The following is a 17500-nucleotide window of genomic DNA, read 5'->3' as shown; positions in this document are numbered from 1 at the left end:
TCTGCTGACGTATGCAGTAACATATTGTGTCATTTATACACCTATTATTTTGTACACATTATGAGGGACAAACTGTAAAAATGGATTATTAATCTACTTGTTCATTTACTGTTAATATCTGCTTATTTTCTCTTTTAACATGTTCTATCTACACTTCTGTTCAAATGTAATAATCACTTATTCTTCTCTTCTTTGATACTTGACATTAGTTTTGGGTGATACCACAAATGTCCAAGTAGTTAAAAGCTCATATTCAAAGTCCTCATGTGTCCAGGGACGTATTTCCTGAGTTTATGAAAATAATATGAATTTTTAAAAAAAGGAAAAAAGATTTTGTGATGATAAAAAATATCGATGTAGTCATAGTAGTATCGACTAGATACGCTCTTGTACTTGGTATCATTACAGTGGATGTCAAGTGTAGGTCCACCCATGTCATTTGTTTACATTGTGACACCGGTGAGCTATTGTATCCTCCTACGGTGTGTAGTGAAGCATGTTTAGCTATTCCTCGTCCTCCAGTGATAATGCTACTTGTAAGAAACTTGACATGTTTGTTTACAGTGGAAGTCACTGCTTAGTCAGCACCTGCAGAGAGCCAACTCGTCCAAAAGATGGCTCAATATAGCACGAATAATTAAAAAAAACCTTTCTGTTTATGTTAGGTTCTGCGCATGTCAAAGTAAAGTGTTCCAATTTAAGATGTGATGCATGAAAATGCACGTCATAATCAGATCATTTTTTCAGGGCTCACGTGCACAGGAGCATTTTAATCCAAATGATGATCAGATTAAATTATTGTTGTCCATGTACATGTAGCTACTGTTCTTGGATATGTTCAGGTATGGTTGGGATTTCTCAAGCCAGTTATACACATTTGTCATAGCATCTGTCACTTCTTATGTTTTTTTTTTTTATCTTTCACATTTTGGGGACGCATGCAGATCCAAAATACACAAAAACAAATACCAATAGGGAACAAAAGTTGCGTTTGCGTAATAGGGCCCCGATAACACAACATTACACTTCCATGAGCCTATTCCAGTTTGATGGAGCTGTACTGCCATCTTGTGGCAATGTAGTGACAATGCAGACAGGTCACATGGTGCTGGAGTCACATTTTTTAAACATATTTAAGAAGCGTTTTAAGCAAAATGTATTGCTACTAGGGATGTCCGATAATGGCTTTTTGCCGATATTGTCCAACTCTTTAATTACCGATACCGATATCAACCGATATATACAGTCGTGGAATTAACACATTATTATGCCTAATTTGGACAACCAGGTATGGTGAAGATAAGGTACTTTTTTAAAAAATGATTCAAATAAAATAAGATAAATAAATTAAAAACATTTTCTTGAATAAAAAATAAAGTAAAACAATATAAAAACAGTTACATAGAAACTAGTAATTAATGAAAATTAGTAAACTGTTAAAGGTTAGTACTATTAGTGGACTAGCAGCACGCACAATCATGTGTGCTTACGGACTGTATCCCTTGCAGACTGTATTGATATATATTGATATATAATGTAGGAAGCAGAATATTAATAACAGAAAGAAACAACCTTTTTGTGTGAATGAGTGTAAATGGGGGGAGGGAGTTTTTTTGGGTTGGTGCACTAATTGTAAGTGTATCTTGTGTTTTTTATGTGGATTTAATAAAAAAAAATTTTTTTAAAAACAAACAAAAAAAACGATACTGATAATAAAAAAACAGATACCGATCATTTCCGCTATTACATTTTAACACATTTATCGGCCGATAATATCGGCAGACCGATATTATCGGACATCTCTAATTGCTACACTGCAAAAAGTCAGTGTTCAAAAACAAGAAAAAAAACATACAAAAATGTGTGGTATTTTATTTGAACTCAGGGAAATTATCTGCCAATAGAACAAGAAAATTTGGCTTGTCGAGACTTTCCAAAACAAGTAAAATTAGCTAACCTCAATGAAATAAGTATATTCTCATGAATAAAAAGTGCACTTTGATAGGTAGAAAAAAAAGGAAACCTTTTTGCTCAATATGTTGAAAAATATTCTTAAATGAAGTAAACGCTAGTGCCATTATCTTGACATAATGATATGCGCTCGGCATTACATTTCTTCAAACCAGCAAACTTATACTAAAAACTAATTTATTGTTCTTAGTAATGGAAAGGCAACAAGGCAACCGCTTGTTACTCTCTGTGTCTCCTAGCCGCTCAGGAAAATCCTATTGTCTAAAAATGCATTTTTCCATCGACAACATGACATCATTGCGCCAAAAGCGTGCTCTTTCAGTCAATTAGTGTGCATGTATACAGCCTGGCCCTCTGTATATACAGCCCGGTCCTCGGCCAAAATTGTATTAATTGTAATTTTGAATAATTTATATGAATGTGCATGAACTATTTCTGTTCGAAATTGTTTGGAATGTCACATGTTAAATGTTTTTTTTTTTCATGCTTGAAATAAGAAATTACTACCGTAATTTCCGGACTATAAGCCGCACCCGACTATAAGCCGCACCAGCTAAATTTAGGGGAAAATACAGATTGCTCCATATATAAGCCGCACCCGACTATAAGCCGCAGGGTTTCGATGTGTAATTAGCGTAGTATATAGGGATTCCTGCTACCACGGAGGGGATTGTCGGGACAGAGATGACTGTTTGGGAACGCAAAGCGTCCCATTTATTAACTATAAATCTTTCAATCATTCAATCAAACTTTCACATCTTTGACATGGCGAAGAGCATTCGTGCAGAGTACAAATAATACAACGGTGCAAAGTAATACAAAGTGCTCGCCTGTACATTATCAAAATAACCAGCCTACCGGTATATGAAAAGTCTTGTCCCGACACCATTATTTTGGTAACGGAACCTAAATGTATTTTGATACTTTTAAATACTTTTGTAAATAAAGGGGACCGCAAAAAATTCAATTATTGTCTTTATTGTAACAGAAAATGTTAGAGTACATGAAACATATGTTTATTATTGCCATTCAGTCCTTAAATAAAATAGTGAACATACTAGACAACTTGTCTGTTAGTAGTAAGTAAACAAACAAAGACTCCTAATTAGTCTGCTGACGTATGCAGTAACATATTGTGTCATTTATACACCTATTATTTTGTACACATTATAAAGGACAAGTGGTAGAAAATTGATTATTAATCTACTTGTTCATTTACTGTTAATATCTGCTTATTTTCTCTTTTAACATGTTCTATCTACACTTCTGTTAAAATGTAATCACTTATTCTTCTCTTCTTTGATACTTGACATTAGTTCGGGTGATACTACCAATACCAAGTAGTTACAGGGTCATACATTGGTCATATTTAAAGTGATCCCGTGTCGAAGGACGTATTTCTTGGGTTTATAAACAATAAAAATCGACAAAAGAGTTTGTGAAACGAAAAATTATCAATGTAACCATCGTAGTATCGACTAGATACGCTCTTGTACTTGGTATCATTACAGTCAATGTCGGCTTGTCCCGACATTGTTATGCTTAGGATATTTAGCACACCCCTCATAGCTGAGGATTTCCCCTTTTTTGCATATGTTTGGTCTTGGTATGATCATCACAAATCTTCCGAGATGCAACTTTTTAATCAAACATGAATAATTGGATATCTGATTTGGTGGATTAAAAGCTTCCTTCTCTGTAAATGTAAACCTGTTGGTGTGAAATTGTAAATGGGTATTGGGTGGGTAGATTTAGAAATGAATTGTATTGTACTGTATATTATATGATGATGTGTATTTCAACTGTGGGTTCCTATCCAGACGCTCTAGACTTCTACGGATTTTGCAGAACGGACCCTAATATCAACAAAAGAAACAATAATGTAATATAAAATGATGTCTGTAAATAAATAAATGAGTAAAAATTAGGGATGTCCGATAATATCGGCCTGCCGATAATATCGGCCGATAAATGCGTTAAAATGTAATATCGGAAATTATCGGTATCAGTTTTTTTATTATCTGTATCGTTTTTTTATTTTTTTATTTTTATTAAATCAACATAAAAAACACAAGATACACTTACAATTAATGCACCAACCCAAAAAACCTCCCTCCTCATTCACACAAAAGGGTTGTTTCTTTCTGTTATTAATATTCTGGTTCCTACATTATATATCAATATATATCAATACAGTCTGCAAGGGATACAGTCCGTAAGCACACATGATTGTGCGTGCTGCTGCTCCACTAATAGTACTAACCTTTAACACTTAATGTTACTCATTTTCATTAATTACTAGTTTCTATGTAACTGTTTTTATATTGTTTTACTTTCTTTTTTATTCAAGAAAATGTTTTTAATTTATTTATCTTATTTTATGTTATAATTTTTTTTAAAAAGTACCTTATCTTCACCATACCTGGTTGTCCAAATTAGACATAATAATGTGTTAATTCCACGACTGTATATATCGGTATCGGTTGATATCGGTATCGGTAATTAAAGAGTTGGACAAAATCGGAATATCGGATATCTGCAAAAAGCCATTATCGGACATCCCTAGTAAAAATAGATGTACTGGTAAGTAAGTACCTACCTACTGTAATGTGTTACATTACCTACACAATGAACATTTGGTTCATATTTGCAAAAAATATTTGTTCAGATGAGAATATAATAATGAAGAAAAATCATCTCATCAAAAATGTCGTTTTTAACTGTCAGGTTAGTGCAAAAGTAACATGTACAAAATTCAAGACTCAATTACTGTCGCTAATAACTGGTGAAGGTGATTTATATTAATGTGTGACATATCTGAGGCCATGGTACTGCCATGCTGGATAAACACTGGACATAATATCAATAGTTTTATACTATATTTTAAGTTTTTAAATTGTTTTGCCATATTTTCAATTGTTGCTGTCTATTGTAAAATGTACTTTGTTGAACATTGTTCAAAGTGTCTAGAGCAGGGGTCACCAACGCGGTGCCCGCGGGCACCAGGTAGCCCGTAAGGACCAGATGAGTAGCCCGCTGGCCTGTTCTAAAAATAGCTCAAATAGCAGCACTTACCAGTGAGCTGCCTCTATTTTTTTAATTTTATTTATTTACTAGCAAGCTGGTCTCGCTGTGCTCGACATTTTTAATTCTAAGAGAGACAAAACTCAAATAGAATTTGAAAATCCAAGAAAATATTTTAAAGACTTGGTCTTCACTTGTTTAAATAAATTGATTATTTTTTTGACTTTGCTTCTTATAACTTTCAGAAAGACAATTTTAGAGAAAAAATACAACCTTAAAAATGATTTTAGGATTTTTAAACACATGTACCTTTTTACCTGTTAAATTCCTTCCTCTTCTTTCCTGACAATTTAAATCAATGTTCAAGTAAATGTATTTTTGTTATTGTAAATAATAATAAATAAATTTTTATTTAATTCTTCATTTTAGCTTCTGTTTTTTCGACGAAGAATATTTGTGAAATATTTCTTCAAACTTATTATGATTAAAACTCAAAAAAAATATTCTGGCAAATTTAGAAAATCTGTAGAATCAAATTTAAATCTTATTTCAAAGTCTTTTCAATTTCTTTTAAAAATTTTATTCTGGAAAATCTAGAAGAAATAATGATTTGTCTTTGTTAGAAATATATAGCTTGGTCCAATTTGTTATATATTCTAACAAAGTGTAGATTGGATTTTAACCTATTTAAAACATGTCATCAAAATTCTAAAATTAATCTTAATCAGGAAAAATTACTAATGATGTTCCATAAATTATTTTTTTAATTTTTTCAAAAAGATTCAAATTAGCTAGTTTTTGTCTTCTTTTTTTCGGTTGAATTTTGAATTTTAAAGAGTCGAAATTGAAGATAAACTATGTTTCAAAATTTAATTGTCATTTTTTTTCGTGTTTTCTCCTCTTTTAAACCGTTCAATTAAGTGTAAATATCATTCATTATTAATAATAACATAGAGTTAAAGGTAAATTGAGCAAATTGGCTATTTCTGGCAATTTATTTAAGTGTGTATCAAACTGGTAGCCCTTCGCATTAATCACTACCCAAGAAGTAGCTCTTGCTTTCAAAAAGGTTGGTGACCCCTGGTCTAGAGCAGAGGTGTCAAAGTGGTTTTCACTGAGGGCCACATGGCAGTTATGTTTGGCCCCAGACGGCGCGCTTCTAACAGTGAACACTATTATTACACAATATTTTTTATGCATTTTATTAGTAGATTTAAAAAAAACAACTAAAATGTAAAAAAAAAAAAAAGTTAAGTTGCAATAATTTTACCTCAAAATGTAGTGTATATTACTGTAAATGAAAAAACAGTACTGCTGTTTTTATGGTAAAAAAAAAATATGCAGCTCAGTTGCCAGAATTTTACTGTAAAATGTAATTTTTTTTTTTTACTGTAAATTCAAAGGCCTACTGAAATGAAATGTTTTTATTTAAACGGGGATAGCAGATCCATTCTATGTGTCATACTTGATCATTTCGCGATAGTGCCATATTTTTGCTGAAAGGATTTAGTAGAGAACATCGACGATAAAGTTCGCAACTTTTGGTCGCTGATAAAAAAAAAGCCTTGCCTGTACCGGAAGTAGCGTGACGTCACAGGTTGAAAGGCTCCTCACATTTCCTCATTGTTTACACCAGCAGCGAGAGCGATTCGGACCGAGAACGCGATGATTACCCCCACTAATTTGAGCCAGGATGAAAGATTCGTGGATGAGGAACGTGAGAGTGAAGGACTAGCGTGCAGTGCAGGACGCATCTTTTTTCGCTCTGACCGTAACTTAGGTACAAGCTGGCTCATTGGATTCCACACTCTCTCCTTTTTCTATTGTGGATCACGGATTTGTATTTTAAACCACCTCGGATACTATATCCTCTTGAAAATGAGAGTCGAGAACGCGAAATGGACATTCACAGTGACTTTTATCTCCACGACAATACATCGGCGAAGCACTTTAGCTACGGAGCTAACGTGATAGCATCGGGCTTAACTGCAGATAGAAACAAAAGAAATAAACCCCTGACTGGAAGGATAGACAGAAGATCAACAATACTATTAAACCATGGACATGTAACTACACGGTTAATGCTTTCCAGCCTGGCGAAGCTTAACAATGCTGTTGCTAATGACGCCATTGAAGCTAACTTAGCAACGGGACCTCACAGAGCTATGCTAAGAACACTAGCTATCCACCTACGCCAGCCAGCCCTCATCTGCTCATCAACACCCGTGCTCAGCTGCGTTCCAGCGATCGACGGAGCGACGAAGGACTTCACCCGATCATCAATGCGGTCGGCGGCTAGCGTCGGATAGCGCGTCTGCTATCCAAGTCAAAGTCCTCCTGGTTGTGTTGCTGCAGCCAGCCGCTAATACACCGATCCCACCTACAGCTTTCTTCTTTGCAGTCTTCATTGTTCATGAAACAAATTGCAAAAGATTCACCAACACAGATGTCCAGAATACTGTGGAATTTTGCGATGAAAACCGAGCTTTTTGTATTGGATACAATGTGTCCGAATACTTCAGTTTCAACGATTGACGTCACGCGCATACGTCATCATACATACACGTTTTCAACCGGAAGTTTAGCGGGAAATTTTAAATGTCACTTTATAAGTTAACCCGGCCGTATTGGCATGTGTTGCAAGGTAAGATTTCATCATTGATATATAAACTATCAGACTGCGTGGTCGCTAGTAGTGGCTTTCAGTAGGCCTTTAACAAAAATGCAATTTTACAGTAAAACTTCGGCACTTTAGCTCCCAGTTTGTTTGTTTTGTATGTAAAAGTAGATTTTGCGGTGTATCACTGTAAATGCCAAAACGGCACCACAGTTTATTACAGAAAAAAGAAGTACAGTTTTTTTCATCCATCCATCCATCCATTACCGCTTGTCCCTTCATTTAGAGAAAAATGCTGTAAAAAGCACAGTAAATTTCACAATTTGACCATGAAACCTATTGCTACTTTTACATTGCACACTTTGATGGATAACTTGCTTTGAAATCATTATTATTAGTATTTATTTCTGTTTAAAAAATGGTTTGAATGTTTGATCATATATTTTTGCATAATTAGACAATATTTAAGTTAACATAATTTGCGATTACATGGAGTACATATATTTTTTTCTCCCCCAAAATAGAAAGAAATAATACATTTAGTAAGAAAAGTTACAGTACTTTATTGATATCGCACAGGGCCAGTACCTTGTACGGCCCTGATGAGACGGAGGAGGACCCAGGCCCGGACACTCCCCACAGTGCCTGGAACCTCCAAGCACCACCGGCGCAACCCCGGGGCAGACCGTCGGAGGGGGGACGCGTGGCGTGGAGCGCTACCTGGACACAAGTCGAGGGACTGATCACCCTCGGCTGGGTCGCCCGGGAGAGGGTGTTTGATTAAGACCCGAAACACCCTAAGACCCCGGGAGAATCACTGATGATGTGTCCAGGTTGCACCGTAAGGTGTATTTATGAAACCGATCCAGTATGGCATCGCCATTGACTTCCAGGAAGAGGCTGGATGACAACCCTGAAAGAGTGGTGACAACTGGAGAGACAGTTGACAGCTCGGAAAGACGGCAACCGGGGCAGGGAGGGGTAGCATCCCAAGCTGCAGCTCCCGCAAGGGAGCACCCATATAACGCTGCGAAAAACCCTGAAGACACATAAGATCAAGATAGGCTGCCTGAGGAAACCCGTGGTGCAACGCACATGGCCAGTACCTTGTACGGCCCTGATGAGACGGAGGACCCAGGCCCGGACACTCCCCACAGTGCCTGGAACCTCCAAGCACCACCGGCGCAACCCCGGGGCAGACCGTCGGAGGGGGGACGCGTGGCGTGGAGCGCTTCCTGGACACAAGTCGAGGGACTGATCACCCTCGGCTGGGTCGCCCGGGAGAGGGTGTTTGATTAAGACCCGAAACACCCTAAGACCCCGGGAGAATCACTGATGATGTGTCCAGGTTGCACCGTAAGGTGTATTTATGAAACCGATCCAGTATGGCATCGCCATTGACTTCCAGGAAGAGGCTGGATGACAACCCCGAAAGAGTGGTGACAACTGGAGAGACAGTTGACAGCTCGGAAAGACGGCAACCGGGGCAGGGAGTGGTAGCATCCCAAGCTGCAGCTCCCGCAAGGGAGCACCCATATAACGCTGCGAAAAACCCTGAAGACACATAAGATCAAGATAGGCTGCCTGAGGAAACCCGTGGTGCAACGCACAAGGCCAGTACCTTGTACGGCCCTGATGAGACGGAGGAGGACCCAGGCCCGGACACTCCCCACAGTGCCTGGAACCTCCAAGCACCACCGGCGCAACCCCGGGGCAGACCGTCGGAGGGGGGATGCGTGGCGTGGAGCGCTACCTGGACACAAGTCGAGGGACTGATCACCCTCGGCTGGGTCGCCCGGGAGAGGGTGTTTGATTAAGACCCGAAACACCCTAAGACCCCGGGAGAATCACTGATGATGTGTCCAGGTTGCACCGTAAGGTGTATTTATGAAACCGATACATATATTTCCAGGGCCAAATAAAATGAAGTGGCGGGCCACATCTGGCCCCCGGGCCTTGAGTTTGACACCTGTGGTCTAGAGACTTTGTGACTTTTAAAAAAAATTAAAAATGATTAGCAACAAATCTAGCATGTTTTTCTGGTGATGTTGTTTATAGACTGTACTCGTGTTGAGAGACCATACATCTGTCCCTTGATGTCGCCAAGGAGAAAGGCGGGCATGACGTCACATTTGCTTTGCGCTCGTACTCCATATGGACTTTTTGATCTTAAAACTGTCCTCTTAATATTTGCACATTTTGTAGATGGCTGTCCGCAAGTATATCTGGGATGTATTAAAGTTACGTCCACATCGCAGACATGCTGCCAACGATAGAAAAGGCCTTGCGCGGTGTGCATGACCTGGCCGGACATCAAGGGCAGGCAAGAACAATTCACCTGGCAAGACAACGCTTCTTTTATGCCTAAAATGGAGCATCAAATTAAAGACTACGTCAAGTGTTGTCAGAGGTGCATCCCGCCAAGACATCATATCCTTCCGCCAGAGCTCCACTTGAGTGTATCAGGACTTCGGCTCCAATGGAACTGGTGTGTTTGGATTTATGGAGTGCAGAGGATAGCAAGTAGCGTTCAGTGGACGTTCTTGTCCTGACAGATCATTTCACAAAGTTGGCCCGTGCCTTTCCCTGTGCAAACCAACAAGCGAAGCAGGTTGCTAAAAAGTTTTGGGATAACGTCTTCTGTGTACACGGGCATCCACACAGATCAAGGAGCCAGTTTTGAGAGTGAGCTCATTGCAGAGCTGCTTAAACTATCAGGAGTCTCCAAGTCGCACACTACAGCCTACCACCCCATGGGAATCGGGGGCACCGAGAGATTTAACAGAACTCTGGGGAATATGCTCCGTTCGTTGTCGCTGAAAGAGAAGGCCAAGTGGCCACAGCAAATGACTCTGGACTGCTACGAGACAAGCTCTACCAGCTCAGCGTGCCCGACTCCCTCTGCAGTTGGATTAATGACTTCCTGACAGACCGAAGACAGCACATACGGCTGGGGAAGATTGTCTCGGACAGTCGAACCACAAACACTGGTACTCCTCAGGGCTGTGTACTCTCCCCCTGGCTCTTCTCCCTGTATACAAACTGCTGCACCTCCAGTCACCAATCCGTAAAACTGCTCAAGTTTGCGGATGACACCACCCTCATCGGGCTCATCTCGAATGGCGATGAGTCCGCCTACAGGAGAGAGGTGGACCGGCTGACGTCCTGGTGCAGCCTCAACAACCTGGAGCTGAACGCCCAGAAAACAGTGGAGATGATCATGGACTTCAGGAAAGTCACAGCCCCACCATCCCCCCTCACCCTCACCCTGATTGACTCTCCCAACCTCGTCCCCATTGTGGACTCTTTCCGTTTCTTGGGCACCACCATCACCCAGGACCTCAAGTGGGAGCTGACCATCAGCTCCCTCATCAAGAAGGCCCAGCAGAGGATGTACTTCCTGCGGCAGCTGAGGAAACTTAAGGTGCCGACAGAAATGCTGGTGCAGTTTTACTCAGCCATCATAGAGTCCATCCTGACCTCCTCCATCACAGTGTGGTTCCCCGGCGCCACAGTCCAGGATAAGAATAGACTGCAGCGCATCGTACGTGCTGCTGAGAAGGTGATTGGCTGCAAGCTCCCATCCCTCCAGGACTTGTTCTCCTCCAGGACCAGGAGGCGTGTGGGTCGGATCACAGCTGACTCTTCTCATCCTGGACACACACTATTCTCCCCTCTCCCGTCAGGCAGGAGACTACGCTCCATCCAGACCCACACCTCCCGCCACCTGAACAGTTTTTTCCCCTCGGCCATCAGGCAAATGAACAATAACTCCCAACAGTAGCTCCTTGAATTCCTTGAATCCCTTCTAAGTCTATCTGATAGCTCAGTTACAGCTCTTTTTATTACCAAATATGTGTTATATGTGTTTTATGTCGCACGTTTACACCAAGAAAAATTCCTAGTTTGTGAACCCGTTCTCAAACAATGGCAATAAAACTATTCTGATTCTGATTCAAATCTAGACCCTGACATTTGCATACAATGCAACGGTGCATGAAACAACTGGATACGCGCCTTTTCATCTCATGTTTGGGCGGGTTCCGAGGCTCCCCGTTGATGTGATGTTCAAACGGGTCCTACATGACCCAATGGTTGTTGCCTATGACAGCTATGTAACATCGCTTATGTCTTACCTTCATGAAGCAGCCGGCATCGCTCAAAGGCATGCTATCAAAGAACAAGACAAGCAGGCCAGAGGTTACAATCGGAGGGTCAAGGGGACTTACCTGAATGTGGGAGACCGAGTACTCCTCTCCAACAAAGGTGAGAGGGGAAAGAATAAACTTGCAGACAAGTGGGAACCAACAGTCTATACTGTCATGGACAGCAACCCGCAGACTCATGTCTACAAGTTGGAAGATGACAAAGGAAAAACGAAGGTGGTACATCGCAACCTTATCCTGGATATCAGCTTCCTGCCCATAGAGTCTGCTAATGGAGACATGTCAGGAACTGAGGACAGTCTTGATGATGCAGAGGATGAGTGTCAAATGGAGGATCTCATCGACTCCTTGGAGGGGGAGAGTTCAGAGGATAGGACAAGTGCATGGGTATTGAGCGGGGCTGAAGAATCTGCCTGTCACCAGCCTTGTGACGGAGTGTCTATGGATGCAGCCCAGTCTGATAGGGAGCAAGACTCTTCTGATACAGAGATAGACCAGCTAGTCGCACCAGATACAGTATCAGTCATTGATGCAAGCAGTGTCCAGTCGTTTCAACCAGTCACAGTGCCAGCAGTTGACGGGGGTTGCCACAGACCATGTCCCAACTGTTATCCCTGTAACAATGTTGCCAGTTAGAGGACGGAGTTGAGTGAACTGAGTGTGTTTAGAACACGTGCTGGCAGGGTTGTTAAGAGGGTCAGCCGCCTAGTAGAGACAATGGCTCAGACGCAGATTATCATGGGGGGTTTTTAAACTCATTTGGTTGGAGATCAAAGTGTCTTCGTGCCCTATTCTGTTCTAAAGGGTGGTCTTATGTTTTTCACTTTTTTCCGGGATATTGTTTCTATTTTATTGTTGTTTTTATTTTGTTTTGCACTGTGCCGCTGTAAGATGGTACTTAGTGTTTATCCATGCAAGTGGGGCTTAAGAGTAAAGTGGGCCGGGTAGTTTGGTGTACATGGCGCCAAGCGATTCTGGAAAGGACTATGGCTTGCCCAACCCTTTGATTTCTCTAAACCTGTTTGTCAGGTAGCTCTCAAGCTGAATGTGAAGATTAGATCGTAATGTAAACCCGTGCGGGTGGCCCAGTGTTACTTGTCCTGACAGGGTCATGTCCAGTCAGCTGCTCAGGATTTTGGTGTAATTCAGGAGGGGTGAATGTAGCAGGTATATAACGTATTGTATGCATCCCACCAAAATTCCCTCACGTTTTATTTTATTGCTCTATTGTTATTATTGTCACCTTTATTTTGTAATTTTTTCAGCAAATAGTTAGTTTTGGGAGCATTTGTCATTTTATCTTTAAGTCCTATCTTCTTCCGGTAGTGACATTGTCATCCTCACTTGCTGTTAAGACATGCTGTGAGGAGGTGAGTGTTTTTCTCTGCTCTCGTGTTTTAAGAGAATATAACAAGTGTAAACTGTGAAACGAGGTTATAATGTACTCTAGTGCTGCTAATGTTGCTGATATGTTCACAGGACTCAAATTTTTACTTTTTAAGGTCAAGGCAAGTGTTGCTTTAAAGGAGGCCTCATATTTTAAGATACAATATATAATGTATAATGTATATATTATCTATAGAGAATACAATATATAATGTATATATTATCTATAGAGAATACAATATATAATGTATATATTATCTATAGAGGATACAATATATAATGTATAATGTATATATTATCTATAGAGGATACAATATATAATATTAATACAGTGTGAGGATGAAGACAATACTTCACCTGCCATTCTGTCATGAAGTTGTTATCTATAGAGGTATAATGTATATATTATCTACAAAGGATACAATAGATAATGTATATCTTATCTATAGAGAATACAATATATAATGTATATATTATCTATAGAGGATACAATATATAAGGTACATAATATGTATAGAGAATCCAATATATAATGTATAATGTATATATCATCTATAGAGGATACAATATATAGTGTATATATTATCTATAGAGGATACAATATATAATAATAATAATGATACAGTTTGAGGATGAAGACAATACTTCACCTGCCATTCTGTCATGAAGTTGTTATCTACAGAGGATACAATGTATAATATATAATGTATATATTATCTATAGAGGATACAATGTATAATGTATATATTATCCATAAAGGATACAATATATAATATTAATAGTGTGAGGATGAAGACAATACTTCACCTGCCATTCTGTCATGAAGTTGTTATCTATAGAGGTATAATGTATACATTATCTACAGAGGATACAATATATAATGTATATATTATCTACAGAGGATACAATATATAATGTATATCTTATCTATAGAGAATCCAATATATAATGTATAATGTATATATTATCTATAGAGGATACAATATATAATGTATATATTATGTATAGAGAATCCAATATATAATGTATATATTATCTATAGAGGATACAATATATAATGTATAATGTATATATTATCCACAAAGGATACAATATATAATATTAATACAGTGTGAGGATGAAGACAATACTTCACCTGCCATTCTGTCATGAAGTTGTTATCTATAGAGGTATAATGTATACATTATCTACAGAGGATACAATATATAATGTATATATTATCTACAGAGGATACAATATATAATGTATATCTTATCTATAGAGAATACAATATATAATGTATATATTATCTATAGACGATACAATATATAATGTATATATTATCTATAGAGAATACAATATATAATGTATATATTATTTATAGAGGATACAATATATAATGTATATATTATGTATAGAGAATCCAATATATAATGTATAATGTATATATTATCTATAGAGGATACAATATATAATGTATATATTATGTATAGAGAATCCAATATATTATGTATAGATTATCTATAGAGGATACAATATATAATAATAATAATGATACAGTTTGAGGATGAAGACAATACTTCACCTGCCATTCTGTCATGAAGTTGTTATCTACAGAGGATAAAATGTATAATATATAATGTATATATTATCTATAGAGGATACAATATATAATGTATATATTATCCATAGAGACTACAATATATAATGTATAATGTATATATTATCTATAGAGGATACAATATATAATGTATATATTATTTATAGAGGATAAAATATATAATGTATATATTATCTATAGAGGATACACTATATAATGTATATATTATCTATAGAGGATACAATATATAATAATAATAATAATAATAATAATAATAATAATAATAATAATAACAATAGTAGGAGGCCACGGGGAAGACCCAGGACACGTTGGGAAGACTATGTCTCCCGGCTGGCCTGGGAACGCCTCGGGATCCCCCGGGAAGAGCTTGACTGGCTGGGGAGAGGGAAGTCTGAGCTTCCCTTCTTAGGTTGCTGCCCCCGCGACCCGACCTCGGATAAGCGGAAGAAGATGGATGGATGGATGAAATAATAATAATACAGTTTGAGGAAGAAGACAATACTTCACCTGCCATTTTGTCATGAAGTTGTTATCTATAGAGGATACAATGTATAATGTATATATTATCTATAGAGGATACAATATATAAAGTATATATTTTCTATAGAGAATACAGTATATAATGTATATATTATCTATAGAGGATACAATATATAATGTATAATGTATATATTATCTATAGAGGATAAAATATATAATAATAATAATACAGTTTGAGGAAGAAGACAATACTTCACCTGCCATTCTGTCATGAAGTTGTTATCTATAGAGGTTACAATGTATAATGTATATATTATCTATAGAGGATACAATATATAATGTATATATTTTCTATAGAGAATATAATATATAATGTATACATTATCTATAGAGGATACAAAATATAAGGTATATATTATCTATAGAGAATACAATATATAATATATATATTATCTATATAGAATACAATATATCATGTATATATTATCTATAGAGAATACAATATATAATGTATATATTATCTATATAGAATACAATATATAATGTAAATATAATATATAATGTATATATTATCTATATAGGATACAATACATAATGTATATATTGTATATAGCGGATACAATATATAATGTATATATTATCTATAGAGGATACAATGTACAATATTAATACAGTTTGAGGAAGAGGACAATACTTCACCTGCCATTCTGTCATGAAGTTGTTGGCTTGTTGAGGAGAAGCATTCTTGTGTTTTCGAAACTCTTCTTTGACATACTGGTCTCCTAGTGCTCTCAAATGTATCGGCATAAAACGATGCAGCACAAGGATCCTTTTGTACAAAGTCCGCACTTTAGAAACATGACCAGAGCCACTCATCCTTGACGTACACAAACAGCAGGAGCTAACAAGCTAACAAGCTAACGTCCTTGCTGCTTGAACCGGAAATGAAAGAGCTTGCTCTTCCGTCACTTCCTGTCAACGAAAAAAAAAAAAGACGCAAAGATTAAAAACTCTCGTTTTTTAAGAATCTTAAAAGTTTTCCTACCCACGGACTGCGATCTTTGAACAGTCAGCCGACGCGCTGAAAATAAGACAACCGGGAGCGCCTCTTTTAGCGAGTGGTTGCCTAGCAACCCCAAGCCATACGGAAGTCGAGCTGCGGGGGTTGAGGGAAAATATTCATCCGAATAAGTGTGCAGTTTGACGGGCTGACACCTCCAAGTCACCTCGGGTCGGCGCAAGGTACCGCGTTCTTGAAATATATACCATATATACACCAATCTCGTGTTTATTCATCCTCCAAATGTTGAAATAAACTTCAAATTGTACGTGGGATTACGTCATTAAATGACGTATTGTACCCTAAGATGATGACATTTTTTGTGGTCCCTTTTATTCAGAAAAGTATCGAAATACATTTGGTACCGGTACCCAAAAATTGGTATCGGGACAACCCTAATATAAATCAATATTCACAGTGATTATTTAACGCACTGACTTTTAAAAAACTATTATTGTTTTTAAATTATGAACATATTTGTTGTATATGTACAAACCCCGTTTCCATATGAGTTGGGAAATTGTGTTAGATGTAAATATAAACGGAATACAATGATTTGCGAATCATTTTCAACCCATATTCAGTTGAATATGCTACAAAGACAACATATTTGATGTTCAAACTGATAAACATTTTTTTTCTGTGCAAATAATCATTAACTTTAGAATTTGATGGCAGCAACACGTGACAAAGAAGTTGGGAAAGGTGGCAATAAATACTGATAAAGTTGAGGAATGCTCATCAAACACTTATTTGGAACATCCCACAGGTGAACAGGCAAATTGGGAACAGGTGGGTGCCATGATTGGGTATAAAAGTAGATTCCATGAAATGCTCAGTCATTCACAAACAAGGACGGGGCGAGGGTCACCACTTTGTCGACAAATGCGTGAGCAAATTGTTGAACAGTTTAAGAACAACCTTTCTCAAGCAGCTATTGCAAGGAATTTAGGGATTTCACCATCTACGCTCCGTAATATCTGGAGAAATCACTGCACGTAAGCAGCTAAGCCCGTGACCTTCCATCCCTCAGGCTGTACTGCATCAACAAGCCACATCAGTGTGTAAAGGATATCACCACATGGGCTCAGGGACACTTCAGAAACCCACTGTCAGTAACTACAGTTGGTCGCTACATCTGTAAGTGCAAGTTAAAACTCTCCTATGCAAGGCGAAAACCATTTATCAACAACACC

General features: G+C 38.0%; 2 protein-coding genes across 4 annotated transcripts in view; one reads left to right on the top strand and one right to left on the bottom strand.

The window, feature by feature from the left end:
- LOC133635578 (succinate dehydrogenase assembly factor 3, mitochondrial-like) overlaps positions 1 to 16207 on the bottom strand; it is a 19593-nt gene extending 3386 nt beyond the window's left edge. The window contains exon 1 of the mRNA XM_062028796.1: positions 15944 to 16207. Within this exon, the coding sequence (XP_061884780.1) occupies positions 15944 to 16120 (177 nt within the window). The 5' untranslated portion in view covers positions 16121 to 16207. The remainder of the gene's footprint in view (positions 1 to 15943) is intronic.
- The window catches only part of LOC133635577 (glycoprotein-N-acetylgalactosamine 3-beta-galactosyltransferase 1-like), a 13770-nt gene continuing 9399 nt past the window's right edge, over positions 13130 to 17500 (top strand). The window contains exon 1 of one of the 3 annotated variants that reach the window (XM_062028794.1): positions 13130 to 13148. The gene's annotated coding sequence lies outside the window, so the exon portion shown is untranslated. Of the gene's footprint in view, positions 13149 to 16319; positions 16487 to 17397; positions 17445 to 17500 lie in introns of those variants that run through there. The other 2 variants (XM_062028793.1, XM_062028795.1) reach the window with 2 other exon arrangements.

This window comes from Entelurus aequoreus, linkage group LG20 (genome assembly GCF_033978785.1).
Source record: "Entelurus aequoreus isolate RoL-2023_Sb linkage group LG20, RoL_Eaeq_v1.1, whole genome shotgun sequence".
Classification (NCBI taxonomy): domain Eukaryota; kingdom Metazoa; phylum Chordata; class Actinopteri; order Syngnathiformes; family Syngnathidae; genus Entelurus; species Entelurus aequoreus.
The sequence above is the reverse complement of the archived record's forward strand: the minus strand, read 5'-3'. Positions and strand labels throughout refer to the sequence as shown.